Below are 17,799 nucleotides of genomic sequence, written 5' to 3'. Positions count from 1 at the left end.
CACAGCTCATTATGGACTTTCTGCCTGGATTTCCCCGAGGACATGAATCCCTCGTGCCCCTCCTGACAGCCCACGTCACCACCAGCGGTGATTTGTCGCCGGCAAGCCCGCTAGTTAGTAAACAGCAGCGGTCCCCAGCGCTTCCAGCATCGTCTCGCCAAGATGCTGATGAGTCTCCAGCAGCTACTGAAGATATATTTCCCTGAATCCCAGCTTTGCTTACTGTGCCTCAGCAAAGGCTCTCGCTGCTCCTAATGCAGCTGTATATGTCATCTACAATGCATTTATCTCTTCATTTTACTGTGTTAACTGCTGCTCATCAAATAAAGGGGTTGTAAAATAGCTAGAACACAAGAACTATGAGCAGGCAATTTTGGCTCCCAGTCAACTTAGCCTTTCTCTGCCCAGATTTATATATTAGCAGTGAAACTGAACACGGAGAAAAAGAGCCATTTATAACCAGAGCACCTGCAGAAAAAACAGCTCAGGCCACTTTGTGGTACTTGCAGCGAACACGCGAGCTGCTTTTTGGGATGACGATAAATAAATGTCAGTAACTCAGCCTGCACAGAAAACTTCCTGCACGTGGCAGATCTAAGAGTCCAGGACTGCTTCCAGGTGCCGATTCAATGGGAATTAAATGTAAAATTATGGGGGGGAGAAAAATCTACTATTTGGAGAATTTTTAGGAGGAGTTCAGGCACAAAGAGCAGAGGTGTCCCAGGCACAGGGAATGCAGGAGGAGGAGGAGGAGGAGGAGGAAGAGAAACCCCTCGGCAGGGCTGGGAGCCAAGCGCAGCTGCCAGCACCTGCACAAAGCCTCTCAAACCCTGTGCAAGCAGACATCACCTGCACGGGTCATTTCTTTTTCCTTTTTTTTTTCCCCTCTTTTTTTTTTTTTTTCTTTTCCCCAACCCCAACCAATGCTGTCTGGGTCATTGAAATGAACTTACAACTAATTTGGGGCTAATAAAAGCTGTTTCTGAGTGAATGTATTAGTTGCTAAAAAGAACCAAGCCCAGAAAACCCACAAGTATTTTTTTTTTCAAATACTTCTTCAGTGAGTACCCTAAATGCTGGCTCTAAATTATACCAGGGTCACTGCCAGTGCCAGAGTCCACAGAAACGAGGACAAGATGGGTGGCTTCAACCAGTCCATTAGCTCCAGCTTTGGAGGAGAAGAATTATGACCAACAAACGGGAAAATTTCTGCATCACTTTCTGCAGCAGAGCTCCTTGTGCTGCTGCTGGAGCCCCCACGGGTCCAGCCGAGGCAGCCTGGCGGAGGAGGGCTGCTCGCACCTGGAGAATGCTCAGCTTGATGCACCCTACTGTCAACTCTCACAGCCACAAGCAGGAATTTCCCATTGGAAAAGTAAGACCATCGTCCAGGACAAGTCCCCAGGATGTGACATCATTTATAATCAAATGGGTTCGGCTTTCATATTTGTAATAAAATATAAACAGCTCATGTTTCAGACAGCTCGGCCTTTCACTGTGGCTGATTTGCACATTTTTATTTTGAATGAAATGGTGTCTGGCCATTCTCCTTGGATCAGTAATGAGATTTTCCGCCCATCAGACATCCTGCACTCAGTGGCTGACACATTTTCTAGATTGCATAATTTGTCGTCATTAATCAGCCTCACCACTGAAGCTGCTCTTTCCATGGCTCAGCTGACAGCAGTCAGAAACTGAGAAATGCAGGTGAATAACTGCAAAATAGACTAAAAGCCAAACTACTGGAGCCTAGTAAACAACATTGCCTACTGTCCTGCGCTGAAAGAGAAAAGCAATGGGAGTGACTCTAGTCTTTCTACTACTATTTTGAGTAAAGCACAGTTCTCTGGCAAACATCTAATGGGATAAAAGAAGAGGGATGACAGGTGGTAAGCACTAAAGGAAAATGAAGAAAAGACTAGATTACATTAACATTGAGGAAATGGGAGAAGACGGAGTCGTTTCACAGGGTGGGTTTACCACCGTGCAGATCTCTGCTGGCGACAGCTTACATCCCACGGCCCATCCTTGATGCGGGAGGGCTCTGAGAACTCCGCTACCCATTGTCAGCTGAGGATTTCCAGCTCCCACAAAGGGGCCCTCGCTGCTGCCCCAGCCCAGAACCGCCGCCCTCACCTGCTGCCGGTCCCATCCGCCCGCTGGCATCCGCAAAGGCCTCGCTGAAACCTTTTTTTTTTTTTCTCCTGAAGAAAAATGCTATTTGAGGTAATCAAAGCTCCAAGAACCAGACTCTAAATCTGATAGTGCTTTGTGCAGAGACTGAACGTTGCAATTTGAAAACATTTTCTCGATTATCTTCAATCTCCTAATCCCCCTGAAAATGTCACTCCCATAAAATTATATTTAGTTTTTACCCAGACAATTTGGGAATTACTCCACAGCTTTCACTAAAAATTATAAGACTTAGAACTCTAAAAATGTCAAACCTTCAAGTTTGCCTGTATTTGTCAGCTAATATAGTAAAAACAATTTAAAAGTCTGATTAGGAATCAACTTGGAAAATATCCCAAGATATAAGGGAGACAAAAAAAGAGATCAAAACATCACACATAAATCTGTAGAGCAGAAATACATTATAAAGGAAACCGAAGGTTGGATGTAAGATCTAAGGAACTATCTACTGCCAAAGGAGAAAGGCTTTTTAGGGCATTAGCCTAGGATTCTCAAGTTATAACTTTCCACCTCCAGTTTTGCTACAGCTTTGGTAACTCTCTTCAAATGCTGCACTCTTGCTACAACTCCAGTCTCTCTCTGTAAAGAGAACAACACTTGACCAAACCACAGGTGTGCCGCAAAGCCAAACTCTAAGCAGACCTGTCTTAACTTCATGGAGCGATATCAGTCCTCAAGCCTCTGAGATCCAAACTTTTTTATGAAGCCACATTGCATAAGAAAAGCTTTACATTAAACTACAGAAGTGCTGCCTTGTTCTGAGGATCAGTATCCCCAGGGATCAATATTCAAGGACATGGAAGAGACAGCTCATAGAAAATAATATTCGGAGACCAAATTGTCAGGAAAAAAAAAGTAGGTGTAATTCCACGACATTTATGCAGAAATTTGCCTCCACTCGTGCTTTCTCAAAGTCAGCCGCTCCCTAAAACAGACATCCAAGGAGGAGACTCTGCAAAGCCTCCGGCTTCATTCGCTGTGCACAGCTAAACAAACCAGCAGGCGTGTGACCCGGCAGGAGTCAGCCATCACAGCGCAAGCGCTGGCAGAGTGCCGCCCCGGCACTTCGGGGGCTCTGTGGCACCCCGCTGCCAGCTGTGGCGGCTGGGCACCCTCGGTGCCGTACGGCCTCCTCCCCAGCCCGCGGCGAGCTAGCGATGGACAGAGGAGCAGCTGCAGCTCCCTCGCGCACCGCAGGCCCGGCTGGGTTGCTCTTCATGGGGGGAGAGCAAACCCGACGACAACAACTAGGATTCTCTGCAACATCTGTTTCTGTTTTTCTCCCTCCATCTGGCCAACAAAACCACGAGGGCCCGTGGCTTGGCTTCAGCGCTGCACGTCCTGTCGAGAACGTGTCGCGGCCATCAGCAGCCTTCGGGCCTGCACCTGCGTGGAAGGCGCTGGGTGGTTCGGATGGCCAGAACCGCACCACGGTGATGTGCCCTGCTGAAGGACAGAACGCTCAGGAGTTAAAGCCCATTCTTCTGAGAGGTCCAGAAGTTGACCCTTCTGCCATCGACACGTCAACGTGCACTAATCTAAACAAAGGTCTGGCCCAGAACGACCAGAATTGTGGCATCCACTCTGGGAAACAAGGAAGAAGGCCCAGCAAGATGCGCGCTAACAACCAGCACAGAAGTGATCCGCCCTCCACCCCACGGCACCCAAGAGGGCAGCGGCAGCGCTTGGGCAGGACACGGTGGGGGGCAGGTGGGGCACCAGCACCCAGCACCACAGAGCCCAGCACCCTGCTCCTGGCGCCCCCCTCATCCTCCTCCTGCTCCTCCACCAGCCTGAATGAAATCGCATCTCACGGCCGGTTTAGCTGGCAGTTCTTTAAATTACTTCCTTGTACTTTCCAGAAGGCAAATGAACTGTAGCGGAGCTTTCTGGGCGCTCGCCAGTACACATCCCTGAACTAAAACAACGCAACCCTCAGATACATCATCTCCCCCGGCTGGCGGTGCTGGGGCCCGTCCCCGCCACCCCGCACCCCTGAGGCGGCTGGCGAAGGCCCGTTGCCCCGGCACCCCGCTCAAGAGCACAGCCACAGCAGGGCCACACGCACCACAGGGCCCATAAGCAGCCGCTACGGCAGCGAAGGCCCTGCTGGACCTGGTTAACACCAGACTCAGCATCTCCCCCAGGGTCACAGCAGAGGCGCAGCTCAGCAGGGTGCCCGCACCCCCAGCACAGCACTCCCGTGCCCGCACAGCGCCCGGGCAGCGCAGCCCAGCCCTGCCAGCTGCGTGCCCACAGGCCATGGTCTGAGAAACCTGTGCTGCCCCAGGCAGGCTGGCTTTGGTGGGAAGAAAAGCAGCCTCGCAGCCGTGCCGGCCCACCTCAGGCAGCAGCAGGGCTTGACTTCGTCCCTTTCACCCCCTGTCAGAAGCGCAGGCTGGGCAGCAGAGTGCATTAATCAGTTCGGTTCAAAGCTATTTGTAAACAATGCAAGCTAATGGACTGTTGAATGTGAGATTTGTCCCCAAAAGACCTATGAACAACGTATAACTTCTTACAGGAAACAGCCATTTATATAATTCCTGTGAACTTGTGTCACCGCGCTGGGGGAGGAGGGGGTGCATTAGTCATGCACTAGCAGATGTTTTGACTTATGTAAGGCTTTAAAAATAAATAAATAAATAATCTTTTACTTAAAAAAAAGACTACGTCTCACCCTGGAGGCTCCCTGAGTGACGCCTTGCCCTGGGTTGTTTGTTGTCACAGAGCCTTGGGACTGTGGAGGAAATGGCTGACATGGGGCTCTGCTCCGTCGCGGGTGCATCGCATCGCAGCGTGCATCGGCCTCAAGACAGCTCGCACCTCGTCAGGTCGCATCTGAAGCCAGCTCACACCCCGGTGCAAAACGCTTGGAGAAACCCCGAGACAGCACGTCTCCCTCCTGACAGCCGGCTGCTGTCCCAAAAGCTGAGCACTGTTTGCAAGCCCTGCAGAGTGCCTGTAAGCCACGGAACAAACGCAGGGCTGCTAGCTCCGTTAGCTCCGCACGTGCTGTCCCGCTGGCGCTTCCCGCACACCCTCGCCGTGCTGCTCCCAAGGCCCCAGGCCTGGTGTCCCCGCAAACTGAGCAGTCAGGTGGGTGCCTGGGTCAGAATTAGCAGTCAGGTGGGCGCCTGGCCTTTGGGTGCTGGCCACATGCATTATTAGCTTTAAAGGTCTGGATAAGTTTTGCCCCACTGCTGGTGCTTCAATGCTAGGACACAAACTCCACGGCTTCAGTAGCATCAACGCACTCTGACCATGGGTCTCGGATTTCTGGGGAGGGAGGAGGGGTCTTTATGGCAGGCAGCAATGCTGTTCTACCTCCAACAGCTACCCTTACCTCGATGTGCGTTTAAATACTTCTGCAAATTCCATATCCTGTGCTTTGCTCCCAGGAAAAACTTAGAGCAGAAAGCTTGGACAGCTGCTGTCTGCCAGCTGGGTAACCAGTGAAGCGATTCCGCGTGCCATCAGTGCTGATGAGTCTTTCAGCCCTAGCCGCAATCATAAACACGTTTCCAACTCCACAGCTCTGCAGTATTTACAGAAGATGGATAATGCTGCAATCCCTAAAGCTTGCTAAAATCTGGTTTCCAATGTCTCCACAGAGAGTGAGTCTATAGGGGTATATTAATATTTTTTTGTTGTTTTCCTTTTTTCATTTTAACAGAAGTGGGGAAAACTCTTACTTTTCGCTTGCAGAGGGGTGCGCCCTGCAGTGCCCAGCTGAGGAGCAGACGAGTTCCCTGCCGGAGCAGGCAAGCTCCGACCCAGTGGCCAGGCAGGCTGGAGGGCAGAGGGAAAGGAGGCAGCCTGGGGAGACACTGTTCTGGTCATGCACCAGAGCAGGAGGGAGACGTTTGAAGAAAAATAAAGCAATTCAAACTCAAAAAAGAATGCGCTGAAACCCAGCACAAACCACAGCGGTGCTAGCTGGTGCCAGGTTTTCCCCACACTGCCTAGCTGCCTCCAGACAAACCCAGGGCAATTTGCCATCTGAAGAGCGCATTACCAGTTTCAAGAGTCGACCTCATCTGTCAGATGCTTTCCCCTCTCCGCAGTGGGGTGAACGTGTGCCCCCAGGGAATGTGCCCAGGCCGTGCGGTGCAGAGGACAGCCTCGGCCTCCACCCCGCGATGCCAAGGACTCCGCCGGCTGCTGCTGCTGGGGACCGCAGCACTGCAAGCAAAGCATGCTGCACATGGAAGGCATCAGGGAGAAACGGGTGAGTCCCCACCACAAGTGATGTGGGTGCAACTAACACGGATCCCTGTCGACACACAGCAAGCCACGTGGCAGCAAAGCCGGGCGGCGTGGGCAGGGCACAGCCCCTGACAGCTCACCACGTCCCACCGCCCCGCAGGGGCTGCGCACCCACTGAGTGTGAACGCCCCCAGCCACCACACATCCTGTGTGCTGCCCCGCATGCAGTGGCCACCATCAGCAGCACCCACAGAGCTATTTTGGGGCCACCCCGGCTCACGGCTGCATCACCAGCAAGGCCACACAGAGGGCAGGATGGGATGCATGGCCCTGTGCCATGAGATCACCGCAGGCTCTAGACGTGCCACAGCACATTGCTCCATTTTTGCTCTAAACATAGATGAAAACTCTTCACCTCATTTGCTAAAAGCACTTTGATGTCTTTAAACAGGAGGAAAAAATTAAATATATTACTAATTTGGCTTATTTAATTCAGTCAGCAAGACTGAAAGCACTTGCCGCACTCTGAGTCCAGGTTCAAAGCATTAATCAATCTAATTTCCACCACCATTTCTTCTCCATTTCACTTCTGTGTCATATTTTCATTCATTATCTATGAGCATTACAACTGACAGGCTGCCCTTAGGTGCGTCTTTAAAGCACATGCAGTGAATGACCATTGGCTCCACCTAAATATTGAATGATTGGATCCACCTAAATAAAAGGCAAATTACCCTGAGAGCGTTTCTTGGCAATTAATTATCCAAAAGATCAGTGGAGGAGGCCAAGATTTCATTCCAGTGCTTCAGAGCGGGCTCATGGTGTATCACGAGCCCTGCAGCGAAGGGAAGTGCGGTGCTGCTGCGGCTCCCCCCCTGCAAGTAGCGGCCGTGTCCGTGCCACAGGGATGTCCCCGGGATGTCCCCAGGATGTCACGGGGATGTCCCCGCACTGCCTGGTGCTGTCCCGCTGAGACCCCAGCCCCGCAGGGAGCAGCGGCCCTGGCAGCGCGGCCGCTGTTGATGTTTGCTGCTTTGCACCCCGGCAGCCATGGCACCGCTCCGTCCACGCAGACCCCGTTCATCCTCCTGCGCACAACTTGCGTACAGAACCAGAAGAGGCTCCCTCCTCTGCAGCCCCTGCCCCGAGAGCTTTCCTGACCCTGGCTGCTCCAGCTCACCCTTCCTTCACACCTCCGTTTCTGCCCCACACTGCCCTTTTTTCTAGATCCCTTGTGGCTTGCAAGTCTTGATCACATTAATTCCCATGGGCGCGAGTCACCACATGTGGCCCTGGACAAGCTGCCTCCTGCTGCTTTGGTGCCCGTAGACTCTTTGGGCCCAGAGTAATCTCTTGTGTTTGTACAAATGGCAGTAATGGGAGCCACTGAGTGGGTCTACAGCGTGATGCAGATAAAAATGCCCATCTTTCAAAAACAGTTTTAATTCATTTGTGAAGTGCTTTGAAACCTTTATCTAAAGCCTTGCCTCTCTCAAATAAAAGTGTCACCAGCTTCAGTCAAGAGACAGATTGAAGGATTTGTTCCCAAAAATAACATGAGTTCTTCCTCAATGGTCCCCAGTGATTCAACCAACTTCAAGTCTTGAAATGCCATCTGAAAACGATGCTCTGGTTTCCAGGTGATCGCCTCCCACCCACACAAATGCCCTTCCCTGTGCCTACAGCACCCTTTCTGTTTTGTGAACTGCCAGGGGGAGAAAAGAAAAAGGAAAACAAGGAAAAAGGAAAAAGCTCATCAACAGCATACCTGCAGGAACGGCTTTGCTCCAGGGTCCACTTTCCCCTGCTCAGCACGGTCAGGAAGCCTGCCAGAAGCTGGCAGACGGAGCCAGGTGAACACAGCGCAGCCCACGCAGGCATTGCTGGCCGGGGACACGGCGATGCTGCGGTGCAAGGAGCCGAGCTCCTGCCCCCCATGGCAGGCACAGCCCCACACAGCCCCTCCAGGAGGCTCAGCTCCTTTCCCCACACGCCCACACCTGCACATGGCTTTTCTCCAGACAGGACAGGAGCTGCTCTTGCTCAAGACAGAAGGCTATGGGCTTGCACCACGCTCCAGAGGAGAGGGCAAAAATGCACAGGGTGCTGCCTGGCCTGGAGTTATGTCCCGCTGTTTGGGCAGCCATTCCCACCACCCGAAGCACTGCACAGAGCCGTCCTTTCTTCTGCTTTCACTTCCCTGTTTTGGCTTCACCTCCCAGTGCAGGACTGAAGAGCCCACAGCAGGTGCACTTACACCAACCTACGCTGCGAAGGCAGAAGCCCCCTCCTCAGCCCTCCCCGCCCTCCCTTAATGACTTCCCTTCAAGCGCAGGAACAGATCTCTGCCCAGGTGTGCTGATGGGCTTCAGGTGCTTCAGAAGCCCAGCACAGGAGGCGGCCCTGCCCCGGGGTTTGCCGGGGGCTGTTCTCTGGGGGCGAGGGGCTGCGCTGGCTCCGGGCGAGGGCGCTGCCAGCGCTGCCGCAACGCCCGGCCTGCGCCCGCCGCCGCGGCTCGCGGCGCCTCTCAGGGGAAGCGCGAATCCCGGGGGAGGGAGCTGGGCCACCGCCCACATCCAAATACCTTCCCCGGCCTCAGCCACCGAGCTTTAATAAATCCTTACGAGGGCTAATTTAATCTTCAGCCCAAGGCCGCCGGCCGGCCGCAGCCCGTGGCCGCGCTGCCACCTGCTGGGCGCGGAGCCGCCAGCGCCGGGCCTCGGCGGCCTGCTCGGCCCCGGCCCCGGCCCCGGCCTCGGCCTCGGCCTGGGGGGGGTGCGGGCCTGGCGGGGGGGTCTGGGCTCAACAGGGGGCTGCGGGCCTGGCGGGGGGCTGCGGGCCTGGCGGGGGGGGTCTGGGCTCGGCGGGGGGCTGCGGGGGCGGGGGGGTCTGGGCTCAACAGGGGGCTCCGGGCTCGGCGGGGGGGGTCTGGGCTCAACAGGGGGCTCCGGGCTCGGCGGGGGGCTGCACAGCGGCACTCGGGGGAGCCGGGCACAGGCTGGCACCGGCGGTGCCCGAGCTCACCAAACCAAGGAGTTTGGGCACGGAGCGCTGACGAAGTGACCGCCCCGACGGCAGAAACACGGCGGCGGGACGGGCGGCCCGCGTGGCCTCAGCCGTACGCGTGCTGAGGGCGGCGGCAGCCCCACGGGCAGAGGCCCACCGACCACCGGCCCCTCACGGAGCTCCGGGTGCCCACCCGGCACCAGCGAGCCCAGCGGCCGGAGGGGCTCGGGAGCACGTCCCGCCGTCCCCCTCTGCCCCTCCGGGGATAATTACTGCACACGTAATCGGCTTTCAGAAGGAAAGCAAGCCTGCTCTTTTCAGTGCTTCGCTGCCAAAGCAATTCTCTCCATTTCAAGAGAAATACTAATCTCATACTCCTACACAAGCGAGTGCTAATGCGCTAAACTGCTTAGAGGTGCTTACAGAGTGAAGTGTTTGGGGAAAACGTAGGAGCAGCGACAGGCGATCTAGTCATGATCCCCCCAAAATACATCAGGTGGCAGCAGGGGGAGGCACAGTTGACGCTGAGGCTGCAGCAGGGGAGCGCTGCGCGGATGCCCCCGTGCACAAAGCCTGCTCACAGGGGCAGGGGCAAACGTGTCCCTGACAGGGCTCTGGGCCCAGCACAACAGCACAGCCCTACTCAACTCCATGGTTTGGGACAGGGAACCAGAAAGTGCTCCTTGTGTGTCCCACCTTTGCCTCTCTGCAGCCCAGGTCTCCTCACCCAGGATGCTGCGCCCTGATGGGGACAGTGGCTTGGCCCTGTGCTCCCATGGGACAGGCACAAGCGACATCCCCGTCCCCACGTGGGCCGCGCAGGATGTTTTTGAGCATTTACAGGCCACCTAAATATCGCCTTCCTCCCCCAGGCTTAGAGACTCACCGTGTCTTTCAGAATGTATTCAGTGTTTCCATCGGCAGGACAACGGCCTGACTTCAAATCTGGGCCAGGACTGAGGAGGTGACACTCAATGCCAGTGATGAAAACCTGATGAATCCCTGCACTCCTCTTGCTGCCAGAACGGCCCCAGCGCTCGGGGAGAAGTCAGCGTCTGGTCCCAGCGCTCAGAGGCTGCTCAGGCCTCAAGCTTGAGCAGGACACGTTCTGCTGCACCATGCTCTGCACACGTTCTTTAGCCTAAACTGCCATCGGTTCAGCGCCTTTTAATTAACAGGTTTATTTCGTTGATCTTTCTCCATTTCTTTCCTTTCCCATCCCAGCCACACGAGCCAGCCCACACCAGCTCCGGGTCTCAGGGGGCGCGTGGCGGTGCTGGGGGGGAGCGGGGGCTGGAGGCGCACACCCAGGGCTGAGCTCGGCCTCACGGCATCCCCAGGGCCCCCCCTTCTTGCACCCCAATTCCTGCAGGGAACATCAAGGCAAAGATTGGGTCAAGTAACAGAGGGAGTGTGCCCATTTGGTGGTTTTTGTATTTTTTTTCCAGAAATGCACTTTAAATAAAGAAGAAATGAGAGCTCAGGAATGCAGGGTACATCTATACTGGTGTAAATCAGCACAGGTCCTCCCACATCCATGGAAATGTGCGAATTTACACCCACATGGAGTTTGTGGTGTGTTTTTTTTTTTTTAATTGGCCTACATCTTCTTCCCTGTGTATTTTCACCATATGTCCAGAGCTGAAAGGAAAGCGTCCATCTGTGCTCTCAGCGGTTCATCTAAACAAGCACCCCACCGTCAGGTAAGTCACTGTCACCGACAGCGGGCCTGCCTGCGGGACAGGCAGGGGAAGCAGCCCGGAGGCCACGGGGCCCCTGCCCAGCCCCGAGGCCCAGCTCCGAGCACGGGGTCGGGGAGGAGACGCAGAGCTTGGCAGAGCCACCGGCACCAGGCGGGGACACGCCAAGGAGGGACAGGGACACGGTGCCAGCCACACGCGGCTTCCCGGGACGGCAGCGAGGCGGTGAACACTGAAACCACAACGGGTGTTTTTGAGAAAAGTTAAGCAGTTTTATTCAACAGGATGAGTCCACATCCGACCAGTGGCTCCATCTACATGGCATCATCAGCATACAGGACAGAGGACCCAATCAGACACTCTAGCTGAACGGCATCTCACCATACGTTACAGAGACAACACCCACGGGGAGGACGACGACCGTTAGGAAGGGCAGCCAACCAGCAGGGTCCTAAGGTTTCCTGGCACAACCAAAAAACCCCTCAGACTACGCAACCCAGCCACTCAGAAGCAGATCAGACTCGGGACACCTAGTGCCGCACCGTGAAAACCACAACGCTGCTAGTTAAATAACACAGCCCAGGATTTACAGAAGTGATCTGTCGGGTGTACTTCAGCCTAAGGAAGGAAAGCGCGCTGCCGTCACCGCCCGGGGACCGACGTGCTCGCACTCCTCGCCAAAGCCAGCGCAGAGAAGAGAGGGGCCGGGGCACGACGGCCCTGCAGCGGCACTGCCGGGCCCGGGCACCTGGGCCGAGCGCGGAGCTGCCTCGGGAGCAGCTCGGCGGGGGCAGCCGCGGTCCCGGGTGACCCGCAGGGACCCCCGGGAGGGTGGCACCGGCTCTGCACAGCAGAGAAACAACCCCGTGGAGCTGCCCTCCTCTTCCTCCTCGGGGCTTGCCCGGCGTCCCCTAACCGCTGCTAGGCTGCAAATTTTCACAGCTTGAGTGAACAGCTCTAGGAACTCTTAAAGCCTACAGTCTTTGAGCCTTTAAAGAGGTATCAAGGATCAGGATAAAGTCACTCATAAAACGTGAGTGGGTTCCAGTTATGATACTCCTACAATGTGTTTAAATTTTGTGCCAAGTTACAGAAAAATACATTTTTCCCCCTTAAATTTACAGTAGTTAAAACTACAATTGGAATACCGTATTAAAAAGGGGTAGTTTATTCTTCAACAAAATGTCTTGGTTTTTCTTTTCTTTAAAAAAAATTTAAAAGGATTTTAAAAGCAATCACCCATAGCACAACGTAACTGTACAAAGGAAATCATGATGTGTACAGCTCCAAGTACATTAATTCCAAGCATTTGTTCTGGTGCTCAAAAAGGCACTTAAAGATAAGAAAACAATTGTATTAAAAACCCACAACAAAACAAAACAAAGGAAAACAAAAGGCAATAATTTAATAGAAAAACACTGGAATTTGTACCGTATCTTTAAAAGAAGGGGAAAAAAAAAACAATAAACATGGTTTTGCTATCAAGTCATATTTGAAAGTATATAAAAAAAACAGACGACTGGCAAAGTGAATGTTCTCCAAGAACTAAATGGAAAAAAAAAAGAAGTTACTGGCAACGAATACACAACTCTCGTGCCAAGTGGGTTTCTTCCCTCCCCTAAGAGCCCATTTGCTGGTTCATTGCTAGAACAGACTGTGTGAACATCTGCTGCCCATAATGACAGAGGCGTTGACCTCGGGGTTAGTCTAAGTTTAGGAAAGGGGGGGAAAAACTATGAAGAAAAATAAACATCAATATGAACTAATTGCGGTAATTACAAATGTCAACTATGTTAATAGACAAGTACGTAAACACCATTTCCCCTTATAGCATTATACTGAGGAACAATGACAGAACCACTACATACAGTACTTTTTCCCCCACACTGTACACTGAAAGGTTAGGTTTCTGGTTTTTTATTTCTTTAACATTACTTTTTACATTGATCTATCTACTAAGTGCAAAGATTTGGTGAGTGGCATTGGCTTTCATCTAATCTTACCCTATATTTTGTACAGCTTACATTTTAACAGTTACTTTCCAGCACTGAAGCAAGTACAGCGATACATAAACGGACCGGACCAGGCGAGAGACAGCCGGAGAGGCAGGTGTGGCAGGGACACATGCTCGTGCACCGGACACGGACACGGAAAGCAGCAGCCCTCCTGCCCGGCGGGGCTGGCGCCGCGCGCTGTGACAGCACAGCCCGGCATCGGCCCGCGGGCTCGGGGAGAGGAGAGGAGGTTGACGGGAGAAAAAAAGCTGTGGACGGGGGAAGATGACCGCTGGATGAGGCAGGAGGGCTTGCTGAGGGACAGACAGAAGTCAGATACTGAGAGGAGGGCATGGACATGAAGGAGCTGTTAGCGCAGATTTCTGTGCAGCTGAGACTCACGATGGCCTGTTTCGCGCTGGGGTTGCGTGTGATCACGTGGAAGGGACCAAATTAAAGCACAGGTCACTGCGTGGAAATCTGTACAAGAAGAAAAAAACTGCAGGAGAAGCACAGAGCGTCTTGATTTCAGCATTACAGAGAGACTTGGTTATCAGACAAAATACCATGCAATCCCCAGCTCTTTCTGCATATTTTTTTTTCTCTGGGTTAAATGTTTAGAGGAAAAACAAAATGTAAATTATTTTGCATAAACTCAAACTGTTGTATTATATAGTACAGTACAGAAAGTGCAAAATATCACCCCATCAGATCGGTTACGCATCTGATATGGTCAAATATGGCTCATGCTTTTCATGCAAGAAGACGCAATCTGAATCAAGACCCTCGTGCACTGCTGTGCAACTTTAAATAAAGGAACGTTACTGTAGCAAAGCCTCCTTGCCTGTTTAGTCCCATTTGTTGAGATATTCGTTAGTTAAAAAACAAAACCAAAAAAAAAAAGTGTATGGGGAAAGTGAAATGAAGCATCTCAGAACTGTATAAGTTACTCTGTCTATGCTTTACCACAGGTCTGTCACCAGTCCTTGTTCATTTTGAAGTCTTCAAGAAAATTGCAGTTCAGAGGAGCCCGCTCGCCCCCCCAGCGCTGCGCTGTGACTGGGCAGCAGCGACGCTCCTCGCCCTGCAGAGCCTGGGGAGCGCCCGGTCCTGCCGGCCGGGCCGTCACGGTGCGCACGAAGGAGTCTCAGGACTCGGCTTGAGAAGACTCCCAGCCGGCCTGACGAACACTGCTGTCATTTATGTATTTTCAACTCTTCTCCATAGGCCAAGTAGTGAATAAAACCCATTGTATCTTCCTTTTTTTTCTTTTTGAATGCCAAGAGTTGCAGAATATAACTCTCAGGATTGGCCTTGTATTGCTCGACACACAGTTGCAATGTATTTCCACGCACGCACACGCAAATAGCCTGGGGGGAAAAAAAACAAAGCAACAACAAAAAAAACACAACCCAGCATCTCTAGCGAGGACGTTTCAGAGCCAGTTTCTGAGGTAAATCTACTTTTAAAAAAAAAAGTCACCAAATTCTGTACACTTCTGTAATATATACTTCTACATATAATGTGTATTCTCCAGTGACAACACGTAGACCTGCCGTCTCCTGCCGCAGGGCTGCGAGCTTGGGAAGAGTTTCCACACGGATGGGGGTGTGCGCGTACACACGTGCGCACACACGTACCTCGGCGTGCCACCAGTCAGGTACTCCCCCGGGGAGTCTGCTCGTGAGCACGATGCTGACGCGCCCTTTGGCCGAGCGAGGCCGGGCGGAGGCGCCGTCCCCGCTCCCCCCGCCCCGCGGCGCTCCCCGCGCCCAGCCTACATGGTGCCCGATTTATCCGCCGAGCCGCTGGGGAAGAGCTTCTCGGTGGGGGTGACGGCGGGGCTGCCCACCCCCGAGCTGCTGCTGCTGCTGGAGCGGTGCTGCACCACCGGCCGCACCGGCCGCATGGGCGGGGGCCGCAGCTGCGCGCCGGCCAGCCGGGCCGACAGGGCCGGCTTGAACGTGGTCATCATCTCCGTGGTGGAGCTGCTGCTGCGCCGCATGGCGGCATCGGGGTCGCGGATCAGGATGGTGTGGAGGGGGCTGGCGGGCTCCGAGTTGGCGGCGCCCAGCGGGGGGTTCTTCATGGGCTCCAGCGTGTCCAGCACCACGTCGGGAGCCTGCTTGGCCGTGTTCTGCCGCTCCAGCTCCCGCAGCTCGTTCAGCGCTGTGCTCATGGTCTTCTCGATGTCCTGCGAACACCACCGAGAAAGGGAGGTCAGCATCGCGGCCCGCCCCGCAGAGATGCCCCTGTCCTAGTGTCTGCGTGTCTGGGGGGTGGCTGGGGGGCTGACCAAAGATGGGGTCTCTCAGGCTGCTGGGCGAAGCAGGAGCTGGTGAAGAAGATACGGAGCCCAAAGTCTGGCAGCACAAAGGCACCCACTGACTGAAGTCAGTGGCAGTTTGGTCACCAGCTGCAACAGCAGCAACTGCTGTGCGCCAGGACTGATGCTGTGCCACCAGCCCCGATACCCTGCCCACCGGTCCCTGCAGGAACCAGCCCCCCCCAGTGGCACCTCCCAAACCACCAGGGCCGTGGTCCTGGGGCACAGCATCCCTGGGTTTGCCCAAAGAGATCTGCCAGAAAGGGAGCCCAGTTCAGTGAAAAATGTCAATTTAAAGCAAATTAGGTAAATTGCCTAAAACTGTAGTGCTGATCTTTTCGTTCAGAAATAAAGAGACCCTAATTTGCCTTCATCTATTTCAGCCTTAACCGAATTAAGGCAACTTTAACTCAGAGAGACCATCTGCAAAGTGACTGAAGTCAACTGAATCGATCATTTAAAAAGTTAACTCTAGTTAACTCTGCTCACTGTCCTTGTGTAGACAAGTCCTTCATTTTTCTAACGTATACAGCATACTTGGTAAGCCTCAGGTAATGTTCAGTAGAAGGAAATTAATTATAAAGTTAGCTCCAATTAATTATATTAAACTGTGCAGAAAATGAGTGGAAATAAACTCCCAGAGCCAAGCCTTAGGACTACCAAGTTCAGCGGTCCTACAGACTTCAAGGTAAATATTTATTTACATCAGCTGGGTGAGAATGCTTCCCGCAGCTCTAAAACGAAACCAAACCAAACCAACAAACAAAACCGAGAAGTGAACAAAACGGGGCACTCGCCCATTGCTCCGGAGGCACCCCCTGCCCTGCCCTGCCCCGCCGGGGGGAGACGGGGCCCTGGGCAGTCACCAGCACGGGCACCGCTGCAGGGCGGGAGGCCGCTGCCCGTCAGCCGAGCCCCAGGGACCGGTGCCCACAGTTACGCCGCCCCAGCCCCGACGTGGTGCCCCCGCTCGAACCCCCACTTGGGATATGCACTAGGCTACAACCAGAACTTTGTAATTTTGTTCATGCCAAGTGTAAGCTCTTGATGAACAGAGAAGCTGGGTAGCGTGCTGCAGAGCAAGCGAACAAGGAGCATGACTGGTGGAAAAGCAGACAGGACAGTAAAAGTTCTTTCTTTCTGCGATTACCATTAATTACCCCACTGAAAACAGCTGATTCTACACATAACAACCTGCCAAACCCCGCACAAGCTCCTTCCCTGTGGTGGGCAGCGGTGTCCCCAGCAGCTGCCCTTCTCCACGTGGGCATCACCGGCTGTGCCACCGCCGCCGCTCCTGGCTGAGCGCGGCACGAAGCCAGCAGCCTGGGAAATGCTGGAACTGGGGGCTCTGCACAGCCCCACCACACTGAGACACCGGAAAATTCGGCAGTCTGCTCCGTGGAGGGCCACACTCCAACACGTTAATAGGTTTAATGTAGCCTGGCTGAGGGCCCCCAGCGAGCAGTGAGTAGAGGAGGCCTGCAGGCTATGCTGAGGTAACATGCATGGAACAAGCACTGGGGAACTGATGGCGAATGCTGCTGCTGCTGATGAATAGCTGGGGGCATCCTATTGTGATTAGGATAAAGTTTTGAGGTCCTAGCTACCAACAGCCAGTAATGAACCTGAAACGTTTTCCTCCATGCACTGAGCATCTACCAAATCCTGATCTGACAGATCCGGTTTTCCCCTTTATGAAGTGCCTGAAGAAGATAATGCACTTCCCTCCCTGGGGGAGCCAGGGGCTGCCAGCGCATCTCAGTGGTGGATCGAACACTGCTGTCTGTTGTCTCGAAGCAACAAGGTTTGTGGGAAGAGGCAGTACCTCTTATTAGACACACCAATACAGCTGAAAAAGCAGGAAGGCTGTTGGCTGCTCTTTTTTGTCTTTAAATCATCACAGCTACAACAGCACCATCACTCTGAAGTGCTTTGAGATGAAAGGGGCTCTGCAGTGTTCACCCAGTGACTTTTATTTTACCTCTGGATCCCTGGGCACCGAGAGCCACTTCACAACCCTCTTACCTCAGCAAGCGCTTCTGCTTCTAGAGATTTCTGATCTCCGAGACTACTGTGTCTAGTCGATCCACAGGTCGATCTCAGCGGGTGGCCATCAGACAAGGCCTTCCTGTCTGGGAAATTGATGCTCCCTGCACTGCCGAATGTCGCCATTCTGCGCTTTTCGGGGCTCTCAATCCTGCCTCTGTTTAGAGGTATTTTGTGGGGGCTGCTAGGGCAGGCAGCTGCTCGAGGAGGAGTGTCTATGCCAGGACCCATCCCTCGGGGCGGGCTGTGGGTGTCCCCCCCGCTTCGACGGCGAGGGATAGCTGCGCCGTCAGACCTCAATCTCACTCTGCAAAGAATTCATCAC

General features: G+C 53.6%; 2 protein-coding genes and 1 long non-coding RNA gene across 12 annotated transcripts in view; 1 reads left to right on the top strand and 2 right to left on the bottom strand.

Moving 5' to 3' along the window:
• Positions 1-8,703, bottom strand: part of RAD18 (RAD18 E3 ubiquitin protein ligase) — a 67,178-nt gene extending 58,475 nt beyond the window's left edge. For 2 of the 4 annotated variants that reach the window (XM_067003135.1, XM_067003136.1), the window contains exon 1: positions 8,168-8,703. The gene's annotated coding sequence lies outside the window, so the exon portion shown is untranslated. The remainder of the gene's footprint in view (positions 1-8,167) is intronic. The other 2 variants (XM_067003133.1, XM_067003132.1) reach the window with 2 other exon arrangements.
• A 1,533-nt stretch (positions 8,704-10,236) lies between these two features.
• On the top strand, positions 10,237-11,130 carry LOC136791607 (uncharacterized). The gene is made up of 3 exons (XR_010833926.1): positions 10,237-10,583; positions 10,854-10,898; positions 11,045-11,130. It is a non-coding gene; the product is annotated as an uncharacterized lncRNA (long non-coding RNA).
• Positions 11,131-11,355: 225 nt separating this feature from the next.
• SRGAP3 (SLIT-ROBO Rho GTPase activating protein 3) overlaps positions 11,356-17,799 on the bottom strand; it is a 109,285-nt gene continuing 102,841 nt past the window's right edge. For 6 of the 7 annotated variants that reach the window (XM_067003125.1, XM_067003126.1, XM_048074705.2 and 3 more), the window contains 2 exons: positions 17,454-17,781; positions 11,356-15,293 (listed from right to left, as the gene is read on the bottom strand). In XM_067003125.1, coding sequence (XP_066859226.1) covers positions 14,877-15,293; positions 17,454-17,781 — 745 coding nt within the window. In that variant the 3' untranslated portion in view covers positions 11,356-14,876. The remainder of the gene's footprint in view (positions 15,294-17,453; positions 17,782-17,799) is intronic. The other variant, XM_048074720.2, reaches the window with a different exon arrangement.

Source organism: Anser cygnoides, chromosome 10, assembly GCF_040182565.1.
Source record: "Anser cygnoides isolate HZ-2024a breed goose chromosome 10, Taihu_goose_T2T_genome, whole genome shotgun sequence".
Classification (NCBI taxonomy): Eukaryota; Metazoa; Chordata; class Aves; order Anseriformes; family Anatidae; genus Anser; species Anser cygnoides.
This window is presented reverse-complemented; position numbering and strand designations above follow the sequence as displayed.